This window comes from Lactuca saligna, chromosome 5 (genome assembly GCF_052625555.1).
Source record: "Lactuca saligna cultivar CGN05327 chromosome 5, ASM5262555v1, whole genome shotgun sequence".
NCBI classification, from domain to species: Eukaryota; Viridiplantae; Streptophyta; class Magnoliopsida; order Asterales; family Asteraceae; genus Lactuca; species Lactuca saligna.
In genome coordinates, this window is record NC_136421.1 from 134,667,725 (window position 1) to 134,693,905 (window position 26,181).

A 26,181-nucleotide genomic window follows, 5' to 3' on the forward strand; every position below is an offset into this window, starting at 1 on the left:
ACCAGAGTCTTGCCCTCTGCATCGGATCGAAGTCCAGAACTGACTATACATAGCATAGCATAAGCATAACATATAACATGAACACATATACCGCATACTACATCGGACCGTAGCCCGGAACACATAACACATAATCCTGATTGAGTCATGAAGACATTAAACATACTAACTACTGCATCGGACTGAAGTCCGGAAACTACTGCTAACTAAATGGGCCGATATTGTGGCCTTAGACCCGTTCTTACTGGAAGGAAACTCACCTCGTACGACTGATTGCTGAAATGATGATCGGGAACTGTCCGACTGCTGCTACGGTAGCTTATCGGCTACAATTCCCACAAAAACACTTAATCAAACATTGATAACTAATCTTAGGGTACAATGACTATTTACCCTCTGGTCAAGGTCAACATCCTGGTCAAAGTCAACTTCCAGTTGACCTTACTCGCCGAGTTAGGCCGCCAACTCGTCGAGTCCCTATCCTTCCTTCTATTCCCCCACCCGACACTACTCGTCGAGTTTGGCAAAGACTCAACTCTCGCACCCCCGAACCAGACGGGGGAAACGTCCGAGGGCTCGCATGACTTAAATTGAATATCATCACAATGAATATACATGAATCGTAACATAAACATCACCATGCATCAATACATTACAACTAACATTGTTCACATCAAGTACATTGTTTAAACATTACAAATTCATAACATAAATTGTTTGATAGTTTTAAAAAAAAAAACACAATTACTCTAACATACTTGGTATTACTCCTCAGCTTACCTGTTATTTGAGAATACAATTTATTTTGAAAAACGTCAATGTATGGAATGTTGGTGAGTTCATACTTCATAAGCATGGTTGTTATGAAAATGTTTTGTGTAGTTTATAAAACCCAGAAAATCCGATATTTTCTGAAAAAGACAACTGTTTATACCAAAGTGTGAAGATCTATAGGTTTATGCATGAATGATTTCAAAGCATGTATAAATGAAAAGTTTTACATTATAATTATTGAAAAGTACAAATGAATGGTGTTGATTTCCTCGAAAAACCCGATGTTTTCCGATCAGAAGATATAAATGTTTCAAATTGTTAAACTGTCACAACGAATGATTATGATTTTTCCCTAATTACTCAGATAATATTAGATTTGTTTATGTGAGTCGTTATAACCATGCATGATAATGACTAGTTCGCCTGTCTTGGCATTCTAGCGAACGCCAGAATTGATCTTAAGAATTTGTCACCCTAGACTGGCCGAGTCTAACTGTAGCGAATAGCTGAGGTGTGGGGGAGTCACCCCCCGTATAGATCTATACACAAACTCTCACTCTCCCTCCAGGAGACTTTGATTATAACTACAGACTACAAACAATCCATAGAGGTGCCGCCCGCTATTACTCACTAAATCTATCATGAGTTTGATTACCATTGATTAATGACCTGTATATGTTTACTGAATTGAAGGTAGGCCTAATAAACAAGGAGAAGAGAATTACAAAGTCCTACTAATCCCACATATTATTTATGGCTATTGGGTATACGAAGGGCACGTTGGCCAATTTCGCATTTGATTTACTTGGACCTTACTAGCAATGCTAATGGGCCACTAAGGCCCAATAACACTTGAAAGTCATTGAGGGTCCCTTAAATATGAAATTGGGTCATAGAAGGTCCAATAACATTTATTATTATCCTTTAGGCCCAAAAGTCATGTTAATGGATCACAAAGGCCCAACAAGCATGATTCAAACTTTCAAGCCCAAAGTTTTGTATATTTATTTGTTTTGGGTATTGTATAATTGTCGGAAAGATTGATTTTTAGATTCGTAACGGCACGAGGCCGGTCGGTTGTTTATAACGATATTTAGAATTATATGTATATTCGTGTGTCTATTTTCGTAAGTTGTAGTTTGGTGTTTTTGACTCAATATCTTAAAAATAAAATAATTGACTCAAAAATATTGGTTTGAACCCTTTCAGCCTTTCTTTAGTAAACATGATGATTTTAGTCCTTTATAAAAAAAAGGACATTTTAAGCCCTTAAACCATTTTCTTGACACTTTTGACCCATAGACTTGTTCAAGTGATATTTTTAGCTCAAAACTTATTCTTTGGCAGTTTCAGCCCTTCCAGAAAAGTGTTTTTTGGTTAAAGCCCAAACTTTTTGCAACTTTTACAATTTTGGCCCAAAATCCAAAAACTTTACATTTTTTATCCTTGTTTGGAAAAATATCATTTTAATCCTCTGAATTAATTTTGTTTACTCTTTTTCCCCTTGTTTTGAGAATTTTACCATTTCAACCCCTTGAAAAACATCTTTTTCGAAATTTTGGGCCTAAAGGCCGAAAAGCCCAAGGTTTAACCCATTAGGCTAAAATTTACACTTTTAGTCCTTTAAAAATCAAGATTGTTATAATAACTCGTATTTTAACTAATTTGACCTTTTTGACCCTTATAAAACCGTAAATGACATTTATTTCCCATCTTTTGCTTATTTGTCAAAAATGGTTCATAATTTGGATTTGTGTTTTGTTTTGTTTATTTTGAACTTATATAATACCTTGGTCTTGATAATATCATGTTTTAAGATGCCTTAGAACATATATATCCTAATCATGGTTAAGGATCTCGGCTAGATCATGATTTTTCACACATATTTATCAAATAAATTCAAGAAATCACACATATCATACAAAACACATAGATCTACACATTTTACTTGTATTCTCCCCCATAAATCTTGTAAAAACCAAAAATAGAGGGGTATGAATTCACCTTTTCTTGTGGATATCGGTTTTGAAGAAGAAATGAAAGAAAATGGTGAGATTTTTTGGCCTAGCAAGCTTCTTGGAAGATCTTTGTCTTAGATGTGTTCTAAGAAGCAAGATCACGAATTTTGTATGAGTTAAGGGAGATTTTTGAAGTAATCAGGAAGTTAAAGCATTGATCAAACAACAACTTACCAAGGATTAATGATATTAAGAAATATCTTATTGTAGCCCCTTGTGATTCTCGAAATTTTGGAGGAAAAGTGAAGGAGCTCTAGAGAGAGTTTTGAAGAAACTTTGAAATGGTGATGGGGTGTGTGTGTTTCGGCCGAATTAAGAGGAGGGGAGAGAAAAGAGAGTGAATTGAGTTGACATGCATGGGAACATGATAAGAGTGCATTGATACCCCATGTATAAGAGTGAATTAATTTTGTTTACTCTTTTCCCCCTTGTTTTGAGAATTTTACCATTTCAACCCCTTGAAAAACATCTTTTTCAAAATTTTGGGCCTAAAGGCCGAAAAGCCCAAGGTTTAACCCATTAGGCTAAAATTTACACTTTTAGTCCTTTAAAAATCAAGATTGTTATAATAAGTCATATTTTAACTGATTTGACCTTTTTGACCCTTATAAAACCACAAATGACATTTATTTCCCATCTTTTGCTTATTTTTCAAAAATGGTTCATAATTTGGATTTGTGTTTTGTTTTGTTTATTTTGAACTTGTATAATACCTTGGTCTTGATAATAACATGTTTTAAGATGCCTTAGAACACATATATCCTAATCAGGGTTAAGGATCTCGGCTAGATCATGATTTTTCACACATATTTATCAAATAGATTCAAGAAATCGCACATATCATACAGAACACATATATCTACACATTTTACTTGTATCCCCCCCCCTTAAATCTTGTAAAAACCAAAAATAGAGGGGTATGAACTCACCTTTTCTTGTGGATCTCGGTTTTAAAGAAGAAATGAAAGAAAATGGTGAGATTTTTCGGCCTAGCAAGCTTCTTGGAAGATCTTTGGCTTAGATGTGTTCTAAGAAGCAAGATCACGAATTGTCTGTGAGTTAAGGGAGACTTTTGAGGTAATCAAGAAGTTAAAGCATTGATCAAACAACAACTTACCAAGGATTAGTGATATTAAGAAAGATCTTCTTGTAGCCCCTTGTTGTAACAGCCCGAAATTTTCAGGTATTTATTTTGGACTTAATTATGGAAATTTTGAGTGGACTCGGCGAGTCGGAGCCCAGACTCGCCGAGTAGGATCACGGATTTGGGTGCAGGTTCGCGTCCGGACTCGACGAGTCCAAGAGTGGACTCGGCGAGTCCATGCTGTGTGATGAAACCCTAATTTCCGGAGTTTGCGGCCTATTTAGAGGGCCTTATGGCCGTCATTTGTGCTCACCCAACCCTTAGAGAGAAACCCTTGAGAGCTGGAACGTTTTGAGAGAGAAAGGGAGCCTTATTGACCTTGTGTGTGTGATCTAGCAAAGAAGGAGGAGGATCTAAGCAAGAGGAAGCAAAGGAGGCTGTTATTCAGTGGATTTGAAGCTTAGAGCATCGATCTAGAGGTATGAATTCGATCCATTTTATGATTTGTGGAGTATAGGGAGATCTAGGGTTTCTTATGGACATTTATGGAATGATTTGATGCCAAATAGTCCCCTTCTTGTGTTGAGACTCTGGATCTGGATCCATAGAGGTCCAGAGAGCCTTCCTCTTCCAGCTTTATGTATAACAATTGAGTTCATGGCCTTGAGATATTGAAATTGAGACAAAAACATCATTTAGGGTCATATAGAGATTGTATGTGCATCAAGATAGTGACTTTACGTGCTAAATAAGCTTGGAGGGACTGGATCTATGGGTTAATGGACCGGATCTAACCTCATGATCAAGTTTTAGTCATTGCATGGCACGGACTCGCCGAATCCGAAGAACAGACTCGGCGAGTAGTATGAATGCTGCCCGATCATACATCGTGTGGTCTTACCGAGTTGGGAAGGGTTGACTCAGTGAGTCAGGGGGGAAATCAGAGTGGACAGGTGGACTGAGTCAAGTTGGACTCGCTGAGTTGTTCTTGAGACTCGACGAGTTGAGTCGTGGTGGCCCCATAACTCATGCCAGGAAGGACTCGTCGTGTGAGGGGAATACTCGACGTGCCAAGGGAGGATTTCAGGGAAATTAGTGTATACGCTCAGACTCGCCGAGTCGCTATATGCACTCGCCGAGTCCGGTCAAAGTTGACCGTTGACCGTTGACCAGGGTTGACTTTTGTTGACTTATCAAGGAGTAGCCAACCTTAGTTGGGAAAGTGTTAATTAGAGTGGTATTGTGATTTAGGAGGACTATAGCTCGGGAGATCGAGCGCTAGTGATTTCAGGACTTACGACTTATCGAGATACGCGAGGTGAGTCTTCTCACTATATTTACCTTGAGTAGGTAACCAGAGTTATGTGATAGAATATTTGTATGCTATGTATGTTATGTGTTGTACTGCATTATTTCTATGTGATTTATGTTGTGCATGTTTACAGAGTTAGAACCTGAGGGTTCACAGAGTTTGGGTGCACGGACCCACAGAGTTATAGCCTCGAGTGGCTAATATGTGTTATATGTGGTATTTTGGGGAACTCACTAAGCTTTGTGCTTACAGTGTTTGATGTTATTGTTTCAGGTACTAGTGACTACCGCGGGAAGGCGCCGACTTGATCCGTACACACACACGGAGTTTATATATTTGTGATCTTGGGATTTTGTATTGACTTGAATTGGATAATTAATATGGTTGTTTTATGAATATTAAATGAATTATGTTTTACGAAAAATTGAAAATTTTGTTTGACATTCACGGTGTTGCACTTGTGATTCTTGAAATTTTGGAGGAAAAGTGAAGGAGTTCTAGAGAGAGTTTTGAAGAAACTTTGAAATAGTGATGGGGTGTGTGTGCTTCGGTCGAATTAAGAGGAGGGGAGAGAAGAGAGAGTGAATTGAGTTGACATGCATGGGAACATGAGAAGAGTGCATGGATACCCCATGTATAATTGTGAGGTGGCAACATTAAGTCAACTCTTTTTCCCCCTATTTTTTTGTAGTTGGGCCGAGAGAGAGAGAGAGAGATAGAGAGAGAGAGAGGAAAGAAAGAATTTGGGCCTTTTTGTGCTTAAATCCATATTATGGCCCATTTTAATGATTTTTCGGCCCAATAGGTCTTTGGAGATGGTTCACGGCCGAAAATAAATTAAAGTATGAGTCTCATGGCCTATTTGGGCTAGTTAGATTTGTTATGGCCCAATAAGGCCCATTAGAGATAAACTAGTCCATTTTAGATCCATTATGGTCCAAAATATTAAGTTTCATGAATGTGGGTCCAATTAGGGCCCATTTAAGAGTTCTAAGCCCGAAATAGTCAAATTGGAAGCTTATTGGCTCATTAGGCCCAATAAGGAAATCCTAGTCCATGATGGACCTAAACCGGGATTTCTAGGGTTTCGAATTCTTTGTTGACTATTTGAAGTGTTTGTATAGAGTGTTTGATGAAATTTTGTTATCATTGAATAAGCATCATACACGCTTTCAAGTTTTAATCACCATGTTATCGTTGTTCAATGTTTACAAAGCATCAAAATTTCTAGTTGTGATACTCAACGAGTTCTCCTTCTACATTAATGTCTAGTCGTCCTTCAACTGACTCACCAAGTTGTGTGAACAACTCATCGAGTTCCCCTTCAACATAAGAACACATCCAATCTATGACTCGCTGAGTCATATGAACAACTCGTCTAGTCCGTCTGCTTCCAGATCCAAGTCTTAACTCACTGAGTCCTTACTCTACGCACTACACCGACTCGCTACTACTGAACCGGGAGTCTAAGACTCGCGACCCGACTCGCCGAGTCCTTTGCATGAAGAATCCATACAGTCGATTCTAATCAACTTTAGTGCATCCAATTCGTAGATCTAAGCTTCTGGGACTAATTGAACACGTAAAGTTGCTAACTTTACGTGTTTCTAAGATGCAATGAAGCAATAACACTCAAACTTTGCTATTATGGGGGTTATTAGACCAAAACAAAGCTATGGCTGCCAAAAGATGGTATCCTTGAGCTTCTGGAGCTCAAGAGAGGCTAGATCTGAGATATGACTCGATCACAAGACTTTATCACAAAGGATTTGGGGTTTTTGAGCTTAAAGCCAACAATTTGGGGACAAACTAGATCTATTAACACAATAATCAAGATGGAAATTTCATTACCAGAAGGGATGGACAAAGAGGAGTGTATTCTGGATCTACTTCTTCTTCCTTGAGGTCTTCTACCTTCTCCTTCTTCTCTTTGCTCCAAAATGCATGCACCAAAAGTTCCTTCACAAGGCGAAGATCACTCACACACACTTTAAGGAGGCTACGGTTTCGGGAATAAGTCTATGGGAATTGAAGGAGGCTGGTTTGGGGCTATAATGACGTTTAAATAGGGTGCAAACCCTTGAAATTATGGTTTCATCCAGACTGGCAAACTCGCCGAGTCCAAGAATATGGACTCATCGAGTCGCCAACTTAAACCGCATGCAAATCTCGTCTCTACTCGACGAGTCGGGATACTGACTCGTCGAGTACCCCTCAAGATTGAAAAATTACTTTATTTAAATCACATACCAGAAATGGGGCGTTACATTTATTGTCAAAAAAGGAATGGATTATGAAGAAACCTTTTCTCCAGTCGCAAGACTCGAGGCGGTACGAATTTTTCTGGCTTATGCAACACACAAGGATTTTGATGTCTACCAGATGGATGTAAAATGTGCATTCTGCAGTGGTGTTCTTGAAGAAATGGTATACGTCGAACAACTACTTGGTTTCATTAACGATAAGTATCCTAATCACTGTTATATATTCTCGACAAGGCAGTGTATGGGTTGAAACAAGCACCTCGTGCCTGGTACGCGACTCTTACCATTTTTTTTTAAAAATGGCTAAATTTAAACAAGAATCCGTTGATCCCAATTTATTTCAAAAGAAAGTAGGGGATCATTTGATGCTTGTTCAAATTTATGTCGATGACATTATATTTGGTTCAACTGATCCAAAACATCATATGTCTTCTCCATTTCATCAGCCCAAAACATACAGTCCAAAACATCATCTTAACAATTAAACTTAAATGAGTAATTTGGATAGTGAGCTCGAGGGTCATTCATTGTGTTTACTATCATTTGAGCATCTTTATAATCTATAACCCTGTTGATATCTCTCCTTAAATTTTTATTGTCAACTACTTTGGGCTTTGCCCTCAACTTATGAGCCATAGTTGGGCCTATTTTTGATGTGGAAGCACACACACTATAAACTCTTTTTCTAAATATGAAATTTTCCTCGCTTTTTTTAAATCACTTCTCTTCTCAAGTGGATGGTTGTAAAGTTCATCAAACTGAAAAACTTTATAATCTTGAATTCCATACACAGATTCAAATATAATCTTTGCTTGACAACCAATAACTCTTGAATTTGAATTTCGTTTCCTCGTAACACCACTTGTACCCAATGCGCACAAGATTTCTTTTTCTGTTTGCCACCATGATTACATATAACATGTTTCTTCTTTATAATCTTGTTATCGGACCTTGACCGTGTGCTCAGTCTCACATCAAAACCACCAATTTTAGCATACTTAGAATACATTTTGATGGCCAACTTTAATGATTTGAAGATTAAACCTTTAAATGGAATAAGTTGAACAGGTACATCTGGTTTATAGACATGTTCTTCAATTATATCACCACAATATTACGCATTATCTACTGAACTTGATGATTCACCACCAAAAAAATTATAAATCTAAATCAATCTAATAATGCATGAATAAAACAATCATATATGAATACATGAAATTCATATGAATAAAACAAAAAAAATGCTTATTAATAGATTAATAAAACATTCATAAATGAATACATTAAAATCATGAGGATTCAAAATATATAAAATAAACATAACTTATTCATATATGAATAAAACAAAAATAATAATAAATTCGAAATTACAATTATCACATGTTTATTCATATATGAATAAGACAACAATTTATTCATAGTAACATATTCATATGTCAATAAATGATAATCAACAAAATTAAAAACAACAAACTAATTCAATAATTGATACCTTTAAAAAATAAGTTTTCAACATCTTCTTGTTCATTCTCACATATAGAAGAATACAAATCACCATCAATAACACTAGAATTTGACATAATAAACCAAATAATCTATATAAATAAATAAAAACAATCTTAATATCGAATATATCTCACAAAAAAAGTCGTAAATATGAGAACCTGATTAATTTTGAATATATCTCACCTTAACGTACAAAATATCTGAAAAAAAAACTTAAATCAACTCGATTAGATGATGTAATTAAGCAATCTCTCAAGTCAGAGCGTAAAAACTACAACGATATATCCGATTGAAAATTAAATCAACTCCGATTTGAAATAAAGATCTCAAACTACATAACAAAAATCCGATGAAACAACTCCAACACATATTCGAAACTTCAGCAAAAACGAAAATAATACGCGTAATTCCTAACAAATTATATAAAGCAATAATCTTGATAATGAACTCCGATATATCCGATTCAAACGATAGACATACCTAATTAACTTGGAAACTGAATATGAATAAGAAAACTGAAATAAAGATGCGAAACTTCACGATTAATGGAAAAAATAAGTATAATTGCTAACGAGTTATAGAAAGAAAAGAATCTTGATAATGAATTCCTCATATCCGATTCAAACGAGATAAATATATCATCAAATCGGAAACTGGTAACAACGAACAAATAAGTTCAATATAAAAAAATGGCTAATTACAAAGATACCCTTAATGAAAAATGACACACACATTTTTTTAAAATGTACATGTTAGATAAATGATAGACTGAAAATGATTCTTTCATTCTGAACTTTTTTATTTTTTCAATTCAACTTACTTCTCACTCTCTCTCTCTCTTTCTCTCTCTCTCTCTCTCTATATATATATATATATTAAAAATTAATTTATATATATATAAATTCTCGAGTTTGATCCAATTTTATACCGCTTGAAAATTTTTAAACCGCAAAACAAAACAGCTTTATTACGGTTTCGAAAATTTGAAACCACATGAAGAAAAAAAAAAAAAAAAAATACAAACGGCTAAACTAACCCTTGCGTAATTTGACCGGTTTCACCGTTTAAAACCCACACGTGAACACCCAGCCGGTAAGACATTCGCAGCTGAAACCAACGTCAATTTATCCCAGCACAAAACTTATTTACTCCAATCTTACGAGCCCTAACTTTACGCCAAATTCACAATCCTTTCCTATTCTAGGGTTTTAGATTTTCAATTTGTTGCTGTTTGTATGTTAACATACAATTGTTTGACGGAAATTCTTCCTAGGGTTTGGAGAAAACCCTAGATCGCTTTCATTTTTCAGCAGTAATGGGTGCTTTAACGATTAATCGGAACAAGCGCGACGCAGAATTTCAAACTTTATCGCCATCTGTGTACGGTTACAACTCTCTACACGTTGCGAAGAAACTCAAATCATCATCTTGGTCTTCGCCTCACATTGCTCCAACGAAAACTTCAAGAAGTTCGGTTTCCAGGCTCAGCCAATATCCTAAGCCGGTAACCCCGATCAATAGAGAAGTTCATGCTCCTTGTATAGTTGTTAGTGGATTTACTTCTACTGTGAAAAGACTGAATGGTGGTTATAGTGGGATTGTTAGACAAAAATCTTACATTTCGGGTGAAAATATGAATGATCTGTTTTCGAAGTACAAACACGCGAAGGAATCTGCAATTGGTGCTTGCAGACTTGTTGTGTTTGAAAAGCAGGATATGACGGAGGTAATTGATGTTGATAAAGAGGAGAATTTTAAATATGACAAGGCTGCTTCTCGGAGTTCTAGTGTTGAGGAGGTTGAAATGGTGAAAGATGCGATAAAACACATTCATAGTTCAGGGGAGGTACAAGAAATAGCAGCCAAATATTGGGAATTGGATCAAAAGACACCCTCAACTTCTTCTGAAGTTGTATCTGAGTTGACAAATGGTAAGATGTTGGAATCCTTGTCTTTGGACCGGGGTTCAGATATCGGTTCCCCTTTTCATAAGAAGTTGTATGAATCTGCAAAAAGGAGTGATTCAAAATTGAGGAGGATAAATTTTGATATTGAGTTACTAGAAAAAAGGAGAGCTTTATATCAACAATCACATCCTGCTAAGAAAAAGGAGGTAAACAGTTTGTACTCAACTTAAATTGGTAATTGGATTGAAGTTTATATATTCTATCAACTGTTTTTCATTTCAAATCGATTGTTTTTTCAGGATTTAAATGACCCTTTTAGACCTCTTACAGAGGACGAAGAGAAAATGGTTGATAATGCACTGTCTTATTCTAATCGGTATGTTTTTTTGTTTGTGTATGTTTGTAGATATGTAGTAAACCATATACAAACCAAAAATGCTTTACTTTTTTTTTTCATCTGATTTGTCGGTTTTTAAATGGACTTTCAAATTTGTAGGAGGAAGGCTTTTGTCAATCATGAAAACTCAAATATTACAATCACAGGGGAAGTTCTACAATGTTTGAGACCTAAGGCATGGTTAAATGATGAGGTGATTATTGACTTAAAATGTTATATATGAAAGTATATTAATGTATTAATAATATACAAGCTTACACTGCTGATTTCTTTATTAAAGGTCATCAATGTTTATCTTGAGTTGCTAAAGGAGAGGGAAACTAGGGATCCCCAAAAGTTTTTGAAATGTCATTTCTTCAACACATTTTTCTACAAGAAGGTTTGTTAATCACATTCCTTTTTTTCTATCTTTTCTTGTTCATAGATTTGGTAATTGTTGTAATTATTTATATCTCAAGATAAAAGGATTTATTGATTATCATAAATGCATAATGGGCATAAGTAATATGAGCCTAAGTAATATGTAAAATATTTCTCCAATTATCTAGTCATATATAGAAACTTATATTCTAAATTATATTTTTTTTTTGGCAGTTGATAAGTGGAAGAACAGGGTATGACTATAAGTCAGTTAGAAGATGGACTACACAGAAGAAATTGGGATATGGTCTTCTTGAGTGTGACAAGGTAAATGAAAAGATTTTAATTTTCTATTTTTTTTAATAATTCTTTACTAATAATAGTTTTAAGCAGATATTTGTTCCCATTCATAAAGAAATACACTGGTGTTTAGCTGTTATCAACAAAAAAGAAGAAAAATTCCAGTATCTTGACTCACTTGGAGGGGCTGATAAGAAAGTAATGAAAATGTTGGTATGTCAATTCCTTTTCTTCTCTTTATTTCTTAAAAGACTAAAATACCCCCCATTAAAAGTGAAATATTCTTTTTCCAAAAAGAATTCCATTCTATTTCTTGCCAACCGAATGCATAACAGTTTCCAATTCGTAGGCCAGATTCCATTTCTTTACGTTATTTGTGTAAAAAGACTAAAATACCCTCGCATCCATGTATGAATCTTATGTGTTGTTTCATGTTTTCAGGCCACATACATCACTGATGAGGTGAAGGACAAGACTGGAAAAAACATTGATGTCAGTTGTTGGAAGCAAGAATTTGTCACTGATCTTCCTAATCAAGAAAACGGGTGTGTATACTATTCACTTTCTTGAAATAGTTTTCATAATATTTACCAAAAAAGGAAATTTTTTATTATTTGTAATCTGGTAGCTTTGGGAGTTTGGACATTTTTCTTGTTGACTTTATGATAATTGAATTGAATAAAGTCAGCAAGTTGAAAAATGCTATTGAAATCTCTGTCTGTGCAAAAGAAATCAATGCCCTCCTTAGGACATTGGGATTTAGAGATTGTAATTTATTGGGATTATAATTTTTAATTTTTTTTTTTAATAGTTGGATTTGTTTGTGGGCAGGTATGATTGTGGCATGTTCATGATAAAATATGCAGATTTTTATAGCAGGGACATTGGATTGTGCTTCAATCAGGTAAACCATATTGTAATAAATTAATAGAGAAATGAATATTGAAGAAAACAAATTATTTATATATATATATTTATTGCTTTTAAATTTGTCATAAGTAGTAGTAAATATCTTTTATTTTTTGTAGGAGCATATGCCATATTTTAGATTGAGAACTGCCAAGGAGATACTGAGATTGAGAGCTGATTGATAATATTCATCACATCATCTCTCTAACCACCAGTTATTGGAGTCTGCAAGGAAGGATTCAAATTTACCAAAATGACCTTGTGATCCCGAATCTGATCAAGTACTTTTTTTTTTTTTTTTTTTTTTTTTTTTGAGTTAGTATTGAGAAAGTAGGAAATCCAATTCACTAAGGGCTTGTTTTGTTTGGTTTGTTTCATTTTTTTTTTTTTTTTTTTTTTTAATCTTAGTATATAGTAGATATAGTTGTGGTTTTCGTTGGCATATAATCTCTAGATATTCATTTTCCATAATATTGTATAATTAAGAAGATAGTTTTGTCCTTTGTGCCTCTGTGAGGAATGGTGCATGTTGGTCTGTTTTTTTTTTAATGGTGTAAACGACCCTAGTTTAGAAAAAAATTAAAAGATATTTTGATACCAGGAGCTGTTTAAAAATTGTGATTTTTGGAGTATTTTTATTTATTTCTAAAGAAAATTAAAGTCTGATTTAAAGTAGATGATAAGTTTTGTTTAAATAAAGATGTGTATAAACATGCCATATGAAAGTTAAAATAATTTAACTCTATTCTAATAAATGATTTTTTTTTTCTTTCTTTTTTTTTTAGTCTTATTCAATTTGTCATGTTATTTTGTGGTTATTTTGATTAATTTCTTTTTCACATGTCTGAGTTTTTTTTTTATATTTAATAATGTCCATATAATATTTTAATAAAATAATAAATATAGTATAAATATCAATTTTATTAGTGAACTTATATTTTTGTTTTAAAAGTCCCAAATTAAAGATCATTATTTTATTATATTTATTTATTTAAATTTAAAAGATAAAAAAATCAATTTATAATAATTCATTATTTTTCTTATTTTTTAATAAATCCAAAGCTTTTAAATATTTAGACATTTATATTTAATTTTTTTTAATTAACTCATATAATACATGAGTTTTACACATAATAAAAGTTATAAACATAGTTTAATATGATTTTTAACCGATTAATAACATCAATATCCTAAAAAAGGACGGAGAGCTTTTCATATCGAAAAAGATTTTTGTTCATTTCAGGTCAAAGTGGTCCAAATGATTTAATACTCCGGGCTTTCAAATGGGCTTCATTTATATTAAGCCCTGCTAAGATTAGGCTTGCACAAAAAAACCGGTTTAGAATCCGAACCGGTCAATGAACCGGTAAACCGGTTCACCATGAACCGGTAAACCGGTTCACTATGAACCGGTAAACCGGTTCACCATGAACCGGTAAACCGGTTCACCATGAACCGGTCCACTATCAACTGAACCGATTCAAGAACCGAACCGCCGGTTTGAACCCGTTCGAGATTTTAGACATTAAAACCGGTTTAATAACCATGAACCGGTTTAGAACCGGTGGTCAAACCGATCAAACCGGTTTAGAACTGGTGTAACCGATTTAGATAGGTTCGAATTTAATAATGACTGAACCGGTTTGAACCGAACCGATTTAAGGTTGAACCGGTTTTACTATTCATGAATCGGAACCGAACCGGTTTTCTGAACGGGTTGGTTTGGAAAAAAAAAATGGTTTGCTCACCCCTAGCTAAGATGGTATAAAATAACTAAAATCTCTCTCATTGTTTAAGTATGTGAGGGTCAAAACATATAAAAAGAAAACAAGCATCCAACGCTTAAAACAAGTATCATACTGTTTTTGATGCCACTTGTAATTTGCTTAGAACAGAAAAGTAACCTAATATTCTCGAAATCGACTAAAAAACAAATATTTGATATTTATTTTATATAAGGTTGTAAAAAAACGCTCGATGTGAACTAGTCGGGTGGACTAAGGTTAAAGGATTAATCGGATACACGGAGATTAATCGGGGACCGTTAATTGTTAATTTGTGAATTTTAAAAAATTAAATATGACTAATATTCGTAAATACAACTAATATCATAACAAAATAGGTTAATATGATTAATACAACAATAATAATACCTCAAATAGTATCTATTAAGACAATTTATTCAACGTGTTAAAATTTCATCATTTTATATTGTTTCACTCATTATATATGTAGGGATTAATCGCTATGCGCCCTTTAGTCGATCAAATAGTGCCTAGAGATTAATTGGAGATTAGTCGGGACCTAATCGAGATTTTTACAATAGTGATTTTACAGAAATCACAAAATCAACTTGTTAACAAATGTGGAGGTGTTGTCATAGTAGATTAGCAGGGCTATATGTAAAGCATCTCATTAACTTTTGCAAATGTCTTTAACTATTTAAGAAGAATTATTGTATGATAACATATTTTACACAACTGCATTACATTATCTATCAAAATTGACTTACAAAAAGTACAACACAAGGATCAAAAGTTTTAACTTTACTAGTGTTGATTACAGATCTTCATTAGCAAGCCACCTCTTAAGCATGCTAAAACATTCTTTAGGTTTATACTCTGGAGCTGTGTGACCTCCTCCCTTTAACACAAAAGGTCAACCATCATGATCATAACAAGAATGTTGTATTTGACAACAGTTTTACAAGTATACTAATTTTTACAAAGTCAAACATTGCCACTTTCACGAGACAAGAAAAGCTATAGAGAGGATTAGTTTTTGATGAAGATTTCTCACCTTTATAGTAGTAAAGGTCAAGTTGTAGTTGTGGTTTGAGTATTTCACGGTGTATCTGCAAGAAAGTAAGACATCAAAACAGTTTGGAAAATTGAAATATTAGGGTGTTTGGTTGTGGAAAACCTAAGGATACGTTTAGTTGCGGAAAAATTGGCCGTTTTCCGGAAAAAATTTCCAAGAAAAAAGAGAATTTTAAAAACGCGTTTAGTTCGTTTATTTTTTCTAAATTTTTCACGGAAAATGAAAATTTTCCGTTTTCTAAAATTACAAAGAAGTTGGAAATTTTTGGAAAACTGATAATCATTCTTTTTCACATTTTTCTAATTCCAAATTTTTTCTATAAACACACACCCACTCGATCCCATCCACCTCTACCTACCCCCACCTTAACACCACCCACCCCTACACACACATACATACCCCCCCCCCCCCCCCCCCCACACACACACATATACACATACATACCCACCCACAAACACACACACATACATACCCACCCCCACACCCACCCACCCGCACACACACACACATACCCACCCACCCACACTCCCGCACACACACACACATACATACCCACCCACCCACACACACACAAACCTATACCTACCCCCACAAACACACACTGGCACTCCCACCCACCCAACACCAACACGACAATCACCGACCTACCATCATCACCACCACCACCACTAACCCGTCACTAGCACCACCACCACCGCTGCCGCCACCATCACCACCACTGACACAATTGCCGCCGCCACCACCATTGTCTGGCATCACCACCACCGCCGTCGACCCGCTACCATCACCGCCCCTACCTACACCCTACCACCGTTACCATTTTTTAAAAATGAAAACCGATAGAAAAATACACATCTAAACACGTTTTCTAATTTTCTAAAATTGAAAATGAAAATCGAAAAGGGAAAATAAAAAACAGAAAATAAAAATTGTTTTTCTGTAACTAAACGCAACCTAATGTTTTTAGAGAATAAAGTTGAATTTTCATTTTCGGTTTTCAATGAAAATTTTAGAAAACGCGTTTGGTTGGAACCGGTGGAGTTTTCATTTTCCATCTGAGAAATTTAGAAATATTTGGAAAAGTATAAAAATCACTTTTCTAATTTACATACAATTTGAAAAACTGAAAATTTTCGTTTTCTTAGAAAACTCTGGAAAACTAAACGAACCAAACGTGTTTTCAAAATTTCTGTTTTTTTTGAATTTTTTTTCTAAAAAACTGAAAATTTTTCCACAACCAAACGTACCTTTATTATTTTTAGCATTTATTTAGATGATACCATGTCAATGAAAACAAACTAACCCGGCTACTTGTTCATCAACAAACCAAGGTCTCCAATCATCCACAACTAACAGATTTAGCGATTCAATCCATTTTAACGTACCCAAATATGGAACAACCATGTCATGATCTCCACTGTAAAATGTAACCAACGTTCATTTACTTTAAATAAAAAAAAATTTAAATACCACAGGCATGCATGAATAAGGTCGACAAATAGCCGACTCTAGTTTTCTGCAAAGGGTTATTATTCCAACAACCCTGAGCTGACCCACACTATCCTACCCCACCTGCCCACCCGCCCAACATCATATGAGATATAAATTAGGTAAACAACGACCCGCTTATAAAAACATCAATCCACATTAGAATTGAAACTCCCATGTTGCAGTTGCTAAGACTCAAACCCTTGACCTTTTTTGAAGCATAGAACCCGCGAAAACCAACTATGCTATGCCCTTTTAAGGCAAAGTAGACTCTAGTTTTAATTAGCTTAAGCTAGAGAGTATACATAGATATATGATATTGAGAGGAAGAGATGGATGAAGCGTAACACCTATATACAAGAGCTCGACAATTTCTATCAGCAAGGTGTCGATGATATGCAACTGTACTAGGGACAGTGTGCGTGTAAGATAAGACCTTCTTATGATCATTAGGAGAACGCAACGTTTCATTGCATCGCACCCACTCGATTTCTTCATATTCCTGGGGGTTATGAGATTATATTATCCTGCATATTCAATATGAACATGGATAGAAATACAACTCACATACCTCATGAATGTTAAGAGCCTCTCGCACGTCTTTTCTGTTAGCCCATGTATACGAGTACAGGTAGTTGTCCTCCTGTGACAACACAAAAACTTATTCTCTCTCACACACACACACACACACATATATATATATATACATATACCCGACAGCCTTGTATCTGAAGTTGAGATAACGACCAAATATCCATAGAGGTTTTGTCAAGAGATCTTAATCCCCTACTAAAGAGATCAGATTTGAGGGTATTTAGAGTGTCACAAAAAGGCTCTAAAATGTGAGCCTTGCGAATTCTTTCCAGGCACTGTAGATAAATTTAAAAAAAAAAAAAAAAAAAAAAACATGATTAAACGGAATATACACAGATTCTGAAGATGACATAATTAACTAGTAAGTAATCCAAGTTAAAAGTCTAGCTCATGTACTTTTTCTACCACTTGAAGGTAGTGTTTGCAGAGGCTGTTGTTGGGATGAACATTTAAGTACTCTCCATGACAATTTTCTTTAGTTGACTGCTAAAATATAAAACTTAATTAAATCCGGGATATATTGTGATTTGCAGCTAGGAAAGCTATATAAGAAAATGATATGTAGTAATCTAGGAACGTAATTAATCCAACTATAGTTATTTACCTTGTAGATTGCATCTGATAAGAATCCCATACGATGAGCAAATGGGATTTTTGAATTATAGTCAACACTTGCATCTGTTGAAGGGTTACCAAGCACGTATCCCTAAGTTGGAAAATATTTAGTGATCATCCAAGAAGAGATTAGGTAAATCATTTTCAAGTCCAATCAAAGCTAATGTAACCCACAATTTGTTCATTAGAGAAAAGATTAGGTAAATAGTTTGTACTTTTATGTTGATATGTAGCCCTTCTCCAACTTCATTACCTAAAAGAGGGAAACAAGAAGCTGAAAATTAACCTCTTAAGAAAGACTATTTAGTCAACAGAAGCTTAATTAGTACACTGCTATGTATTAAGAATATACCGTTATATATTTCTTGAACAATCATTGGCACCACTATCCCACCATAGGAATCAGAACCAAAATACAATGGATTGTTGAGAAATTTAGGATGTTCCAGGAGCCACTATTAATTTTGATACATATATATTACAATTCATTGTCAAGGAGACAAATGGAAAAATGTGAGTATGCCTCCAAGAATGTAAATGGAAACGTAAAAATGACCTTAAGTTACCTTCCTCAGAAAATGGTAAACCTGCATTGTTGATAATGTATCGTTTGTTATGTAAGCTTCAGGAGTTTTTGCATAGGAGAATCCAGATCCAGCAGGTTGATCAAGAAATATTATATTAGCCACCTAAAATGTAACACTTATTTCATTAATTATATTATCAAGACACTTGTACTAATTGGATTTTTAACATTAAAAGAGGTTATAAACTTTAAAATGAAATACTATATACAAGTAGTAAAATTACACCTTTGTCCAACTGTGAGGGTTTATCTGGAGCATTGGCTTCTCCAAAGTAGAATTTGCATAGTCGATCATGAATGGGCCTGTTACAACATAAAAACACCAACACTTAAACTAATATCATCTTAAATTTTATGATGGAAAGAGAAAGACAGATATTGTGGCATTAATTTATTAGTAAGCGTAAATTACACGAATAGTCCCTATGGTTTAGGGTAATTTGCACGTTTAGTTCCTAACTTATTTGTTTAACTCGTAAGGTCCCTACTGTTTGTTTTTGTTACGCGCTTAGTCCCTGTCTTACCTAAAAAGACTATTTTGCCATTGATTTTGTGATTTATTTAAATAAACACACTCCCAATCCCACCCTCACCTTACCTTACATACCCCACCATTTTTCCCTATTTAAATAATAGTCTTTTTAGTTAAGATAGAGACCAAATTTGTAAGAAAAACAAACAGTAGGGATCAAGCGCATAACAAAAACAAACAGTAGGAACCTTTTAGGGACCAAGTGCACAAATTACCCCGAACCATAGGGACCATTCTTGTAATTTACTCTATTAGTAATAAAAACTACATATCTTAGACATACCTATCTCATACAGAAGCCCAGAAAGAGCAGAACAACCAGGCCCTCCTGTAAGCCAAATCATGAGAGGGTCGGCTTTCGGGTTCCCTTCAGACTCAAAAAAGTAGTAAAATAGTTGCACTTCATTGGATTTTCCTACCCCAATGTAGCTTAAACCACATTGTTCTTTTAAGAGTTAGTATATTTACTACATAAAAAGAAAGATAAAGAATAATATATAAAAACACAAATTTCAAAAAGTAACAAACTTTAATCTTTTTTGACAATATAGTGCATATACTTTATTTTTACTCAAAATAGCAATGTATGTATATTTTTTTTTACCGATAATAGCAAACTACCTACATTTCTTTACATAGAAAACCAACCTACTTACAAATTTTCACCAATTTACTCAAATAAAGTACAATATAAGTAAAGAAATAAAATATAAATACATTGCTATTATATGGATAAAAATATAAGCACATTGCACATTTTGGTAGCAAGAGTTTAGCACATTGTTATTTCCAGCAATCTGCATAGGAAATTAGATTTTATTAGAAAGAGCATGACCTTACCCAGTTTCAAGTGTGAAAGGAAGATCACCAGGCAAACCTGGCAGTGACTTAACCAGGAATCGTGACTCAGTAACCTCCATGGAAACTACCAGAAGAAGAAACGCACCAAGCAAAACCCGATTCCTGAACTTGTTAAAGAGGTTCCATGGTTGAAGATGAGATTGTGATCGATGTTTCATGATTCTTCTAAGCAAAAAATAGATATGCACAGGTTAATTTCATCCTCCGTCACCATTGCATGCAGAATGAAACAATTGCGGCGATAGATTTTGCAAAATATGAATCCGATTAATGTAACGCAATCCTCAGTCAGATTAGGTCGAAAAGGGACAAAAAAGGAGTTGTTTTTGGCATAAATGAGACCTTCCATGGGTTTACTGTTCATCGGGACTAATTAAAGAACTTAATTGAAACGCAAATACGGAAGCATATCAGAATCTAATGACGGAAGCGGGTAGGATTTGGGGATTAATTATACCTTAAGAATTGAATTGAAGTGCATGCCATGAATAGAATGAAACAGGTTCCCGGGGCTCGGTCACCGGTGATGAATGGACGACTTCCGGCTGACTATTGTTGTTCTTACTTGTGCAATTTTCCTTTGAATACATATATTGTCAGAAAAAAAAAATATATGAAAGGTATAAAAAAATAATGAATTATTAATATTGAAATGTTTTTTTTTATCTTTGTAATTTAAATAAATAAAATAATAAATTTTAATTTAAAAATTTTAAAATTAAATGATAACTCATTAATGAAATTGATATCCATTTATTACTTTATGATTAAACTGCAAATTTGGTCCTCATGGTTATAAAAAAGTGTGGATACAGTCCAAAAAGTTTCCAACTTGCACCACCAGTCCAAAATCACAAAGTTTATGTGGGTTTGGTCCCTCAACAACTTGAAATGACTTTTTTTTACCCTTTTCATTTGTTTTTTGCATTTTTCATACCATTTTAAATTCTTTATTAAAATAAAAATAAAAAGAAAAGAATTAGGCCTATCCACCCTACCCCCATCAGTGCCCCTCATCTCTCTCTCCCTCTCTCTCTCTCTCTCACACACACACACATCATTTTCATTCTTATAGTCTCTAACACATATCTGTTAATCGCCTCGTTTTTTTTATCTTCATCCCGTGGTCCCTTTTCCATAATGATGATTGTTTATTTGGAAATCTATGAAGAATATGAAGCATGTAGATGTAATTTTTGTTCTTGGTAAATCCTACGATCTACCATGGTTTCTTTTCAAGAATCTCCCAAATCATCGTCTTCTGATTAACATCATTTCTCGGCATATAGTTGCGATTGGGAGAATTGCATCGATTAGCGTGCTTATCAGAGGGATTCGAATGAGAGTGACCTAATTCAGGAGCAGAACATGGAATCTGAGCCTTGCGTTGGGTTTTTACAATGGGATAGTTTCCTTGAGAAACAAATAGAAAGCTTGAGAGATAATGACTTTTTATAATTTCTTCACCATCGTCATCTCACCTCTTACATGCCCTTCTTCACTATAATCATCACTGAACATACCCTCTGATGGATATATTAAGGCAAATGAAGAAAATCTTGAGACATTATGACGAGCCCTAATTTCTGACTTGTTATTAAGGGCCCTAATTTCATTAATGGTGGTGGTCTGGAAGTGTTGAATAAATCGTACCCGCAACCATCATCTTGACAAGTCGACTGTCACACCCCCAAACCAAGGATGGCGGAAACATCCGGGGGTGGCGGACTTCATGTATAATATCACAACAAGAGTATAATAGTGTTCAAAGTAAATACAACCATCATAAATATAATTGAAAAAGTTACACCATAGTATGAGTTTACATGTTTCAAATTCAATTAAACTATGATGACAAAAATGAAATGTTTGACGATTTAACGTCCCATCCTCAAAAGCTGTTGATTTCCTGTTTCACTGATTTCCTAAGAATACAAGTAATTTTGAAAAAGTGTAAACAATTAAATTGGTGAGTTCATAAGCTTTTTGGATGTAGAGTTTGAAATCCTTTGTTTATAAATGTAATGTATACCCAAGAAAAATCCATTATTTTCCTTAATAAATGTTATGTAGTCTTAAATCCCAAGACTGAGTGTATGTGTGTTTTGTACTTACAACGATGTATGCAATTTTAAATAGATAAAACCTCTTTTTAAAGTAGAAATTCCCGCAAACTATAAGTGTCGTTATCTCCCTATGTGAGTCGCTATAACCATACTATAACAGAGATGCCTACTACGACGTTCTTCATGCGTCGGAAATGAAATGACATTTGTCACCCCCTATCGGGCTGTCGTAAGCAACATGGGTGTGGGTTGTCAATCCCAATATTGATCTATACATAATTATCATGCTCTCCCTACAAGAGACTCTGGTTATAACTATTCAAGAATTTTAACCCGTACTCTAAGAGTACAATGAAGACGTGTCTCAGAATTTACGATAACGAGTTTACGTGTAGTATGCGTGTAAAACCTTTTGTATGGTGGAATTGAAATCTCCTTTCTGTGTAGTATGTTTGAAGTGTGAAGTCCACAAATTATACCTATTATAATTTATCATGTGGTAAATGAAACCCATTTGTATTGAGAGCTAAACCTTTTTTTGCGTAAGTAGTATATTTAGTAAAGCATAACTATACTTCTTATGCTTCATCTTGTATGTTTCTAACGATAAAGGATTCTTACAAATTAGTGACTAATTTATGTTATTTAAACGTAACTCAACAGAAAACACATGTAAAATATTAAGTCATCAAAGATAAACACTTTGCTTAACATGTTACAAAGTGTTATGAAAGTTATAAGCTGTTAACTAGTTTTTAACTTTTCTACACTGTTTAAGAAAACTCATAGAAAAATCATACGAAGTCAAAAACTAAATCCATAAACTCTGAGAGTTTATAAAATGCATCTAGTTGATTCATAATTTTTATTATGATTTTTAGAACTCTCTAACTTGTGTGATGTTCATATTCACAGACTGGTCCGAATTCGTTTCTGATATGATAAGCAGTTTTGTAAAAATCACCATAAATTGTATAAAAATCATATGGAGATGTGCAAGTAGTCATTATAAAGGTATAAACCTGAACTACTTTCATATTAAACATTTTTGAAAGATATTAAGTTTAAGATGGTCAAAATAGTCTGTGAATAGGACTCAATGTTTCTTTGAAAAGCTAAATTATGAGTTTGAGTTGTGTTAAGGTGGTTTAACTTGTATTCCCCCTCCCCCATAATACTTGAAGAAAAACATGAAAATGTAGGGATATGGAATCACCTTGAGTGATTTTCTGAGATAAATGTAGAAGAAGAGAGGTTGCCAAGTCAAGAACACTTGGTAAATGCTTGGAGAGTTGAAGATCTAAGAACAAATATGGTGATATTTGTTATGAGAAATCCATAATTTGAGTGAAGGTGTGAAGAATGTTCAAATGTAGGATGAAAATACTTACCAAAAGTGAGTGAAAAGCTCAATATCAGTGTAACAACGTAAATTTAAAACAAAATTTTCATTTTTGTAAGCATCAAAAACCATCGATTAATGTTCCAAATTCAAACGTGAACAATGATATCATAATATAATACATCCCAATGATCATACAATAGTTTTTCTCTGACAATGTGTACGATCACGCCGGCGCCTTCCCACGGTCCTCGCTAGTACCTGAAACACATAACACAACAATTGTAAGCATAAATGCTTAGTGAGTTCCCAAAAAATACAACTTACGCACATACGCCTTTCCAGGCCCTGACCTTCCGGTCCATGTGTCTCAGGGGACTTCCGTCCCGACTAGGTAGACCTTTCGGTCCTACCCATGTCAACCTTACAGTCCACATCACATACGCCTTCCGGCCCATAACATATTCGCCTTCCGGCCCATAACATAATGCCTTCCGGCCCATATCAAGCATATCATACATGACACATATAAACGATTAACTTATCACACACAATACATATATCTCATAACATATTCGACCTTCTGGTCACACAGTCAAACCCTTCCAGGTACAATATAGTGAGAAAACTCACCTCGTGGAAAGTCTAAGATCTCGCGTCCTTGCTATCTCCAAATCCCAACGACGACTCTACCTCGCCTAAACATAAAAATATCATTTAATACTCAAAGACTTCCACCACTAAAAATTTATCCCTTATCATCATTCCTCAGAGGGTAAAAGACCATTTTACCCTTCCTTGACCTAAAGTCCTCATGTTGAACAAAACCCTAAAAGTCAACAAAAGTCAACCCTGAGAGTACGCGGGGAGTACTGCTAGATGTACGGCGGGGCGTACATCGCCAACCCATGGATCGGAGTCTCCACCCAGTACGCTGCGCGTACTGGAAGTTACGCCCAGCGTAACCATTAGATTCTAACACTCTTCATTTCTGGTCTTAATCGGTTAAGCCATTACTCCAACTTCTAGATCCGACTCTGTTAATGTGTCTAAACCCATAAAGTCGAGACCTTTAAGCCTTGGCATGGCTGTAAAGGCTCCAACACCTCTTAACAACATTCTATTCCAACTCAAGGACCTAGATCTCATGCATGGAGCAATATTCACATCCAAGATGTCATTTTTATGAGTCTACAACTCCAATAGACCATAAATATAAAGGATCTAAGCTTGTGGAGGCCATTTGCACAAAAAGTCTCCACCTTTGGGACTAAAACCCTAGAAAATGGTACTTGAAGCATATAACATGAACCAAGTGACAAGATCCAAACTTTTTACCTGATAATGAAGCTTTAACCCTTGCAAAGCTCAGATCTACACTTGAACACCACTTCTAGTCTTTCCAATGAGCTCTTCTTCTCCTTTGCAACCTTGGAATGGCACCACCAAGCTTAGAATATACACAAAATGGCTTAAGAACGAAGGCACACTCTTTTTAGGGTTTCACTATGAGGGATGGTGGCTGAGAAGTCCAGCCACACATTCCTTTTATAGCCCTCCAAAGGAATTAGGGTTTTTAGATCTGGAAAAGTTACGCCAAGCGTAACCTTGGGTACGCCCAGCGTACCTGAGGATGAACGCGCCAAATGAGGCGTGCGAGTACGCGCAACGTACACCTTGTACGCCCAGCGTACTCGCTTATCATGAAAACCCTAAAATGACAACATAACCAAAATAGAAAAATACCTGGATTTCGGGCTGTTACAATTCTCCCCTACTAGAACCAGACTTCGCCCCCGAAGTCTCATACTGAAAACAACTCTGGATATTGATCCCGCATCTCAGACTCCGACTCCCATGTCACCTCGGACCCCTTCCGATGTTGCCACTGCACTTGTACCAGGGGTACTTCCTTGTTCCTCAGAACCTTAACCTTTCGATCCCTGATCGCTACTGGTCTCTCCACATAGTTCAGGCCTGCATCCACCTGAATATCATCTAATGGCACCACTGCCGACTTGTCGGCAATACATTTCCTCAACTGTGAGACATGAAAGGTATCATGGATCTGCCCCAACTCAGCAGGTAGATCCAACCGGTAGGCTACCCTGCCTACCCTAGCTATTACCCTGAAGGGTCTAATATATCAGGGTCCCAACTTGCCCCTCTTCCTAAATCGTATCACTCCTTTCCAAGGAGAGACCTTTAGGAGCACAAGGTCACCAACCTGAAACTCGAGCTCGGACTGACGCCTGTCCGCATAACTCTTCTGGCGACTCTGCGCGGTCAACAACCTCTGCCTGACCTGCTGAATCTGCTCAGTCGTCTGGAGTATAATCTCCGTGCTACCCATCACCCACTGCCCCACCTCTCCCCAGCAGATGGGGTGCGACACCTCCACCCATACAACAGCTCAAAGGGTGGCATACCAATGCTCGAATGATGT

At 35.4% G+C, this 26,181-nt stretch overlaps 2 protein-coding genes across 3 annotated transcripts; one reads left to right on the forward strand and one right to left on the reverse strand.

Annotated features, from left to right (window-relative positions):
* Positions 1 to 10,046: 10,046 nt before the first annotated feature.
* On the forward strand, positions 10,047 to 13,331 carry LOC144997681 (ubiquitin-like-specific protease ESD4). Its single transcript, XM_078957556.1, has 9 exons — positions 10,047 to 11,071; positions 11,165 to 11,241; positions 11,362 to 11,455; positions 11,543 to 11,641; positions 11,857 to 11,949; positions 12,016 to 12,135; positions 12,364 to 12,467; positions 12,754 to 12,826; positions 12,951 to 13,331. The coding sequence occupies exons 1-9, from the start codon at positions 10,274 to 10,276 to the stop codon at positions 13,011 to 13,013; spliced, it is 1,521 nt and encodes a 506-aa protein (XP_078813682.1). The 5' UTR covers positions 10,047 to 10,273; the 3' UTR covers positions 13,014 to 13,331.
* Positions 13,332 to 15,317: 1,986 nt separating this feature from the next.
* LOC145048775 (serine carboxypeptidase-like 13) lies at positions 15,318 to 20,907 on the reverse strand. 2 transcript variants are annotated; one of them, XM_078997374.1, is made up of 15 exons: positions 20,785 to 20,907; positions 20,307 to 20,489; positions 19,750 to 19,895; positions 19,161 to 19,237; positions 18,915 to 19,037; positions 18,701 to 18,803; positions 18,564 to 18,601; positions 18,338 to 18,439; positions 18,130 to 18,216; positions 17,853 to 18,008; positions 17,711 to 17,782; positions 17,490 to 17,641; positions 16,955 to 17,068; positions 15,631 to 15,685; positions 15,318 to 15,474 (listed from the first exon to the last, which is right to left on the reverse strand). In XM_078997374.1, exons 1-15 carry the CDS (start codon positions 20,811 to 20,813, stop codon positions 15,391 to 15,393), a joined length of 1,521 nt encoding a protein of 506 aa, XP_078853500.1. In that variant the 5' UTR covers positions 20,814 to 20,907; the 3' UTR covers positions 15,318 to 15,390. The 2 variants fall into 2 exon arrangements, with proteins under 2 accessions (XP_078853500.1, XP_078853499.1); XM_078997373.1 differs by having other exon boundaries at positions 20,307 to 20,492.
* Positions 20,908 to 26,181: the final 5,274 nt, after the last annotated feature.

Coding starts and splice junctions, on each gene's coding strand:
- LOC144997681 (XM_078957556.1), top strand. CDS start 10,274: ATGGGTGCTTTAACGATTAATCGGAACAAGCGCGACGCAGAATTTCAA. Junction 11,072..11,164: donor ATCCTGCTAAGAAAAAGGAG/GTAAACAGTTTG, acceptor TTGTTTTTTCAG/GATTTAAATGACCCTTTTAG. Junction 11,242..11,361: donor GCACTGTCTTATTCTAATCG/GTATGTTTTTTT, acceptor TCAAATTTGTAG/GAGGAAGGCTTTTGTCAATC.
- LOC145048775 (XM_078997373.1), bottom strand. CDS start 20,813: ATGGCATGCACTTCAATTCAATTCTTAAG. Junction 19,038..19,160: donor ACCCTCACAGTTGGACAAAG/GTGTAATTTTAC, acceptor GTTACATTTTAG/GTGGCTAATATAATATTTCT. Junction 17,069..17,489: donor TGTCGAGCTCTTGTATATAG/GTGTTACGCTTC, acceptor TACATTTTACAG/TGGAGATCATGACATGGTTG.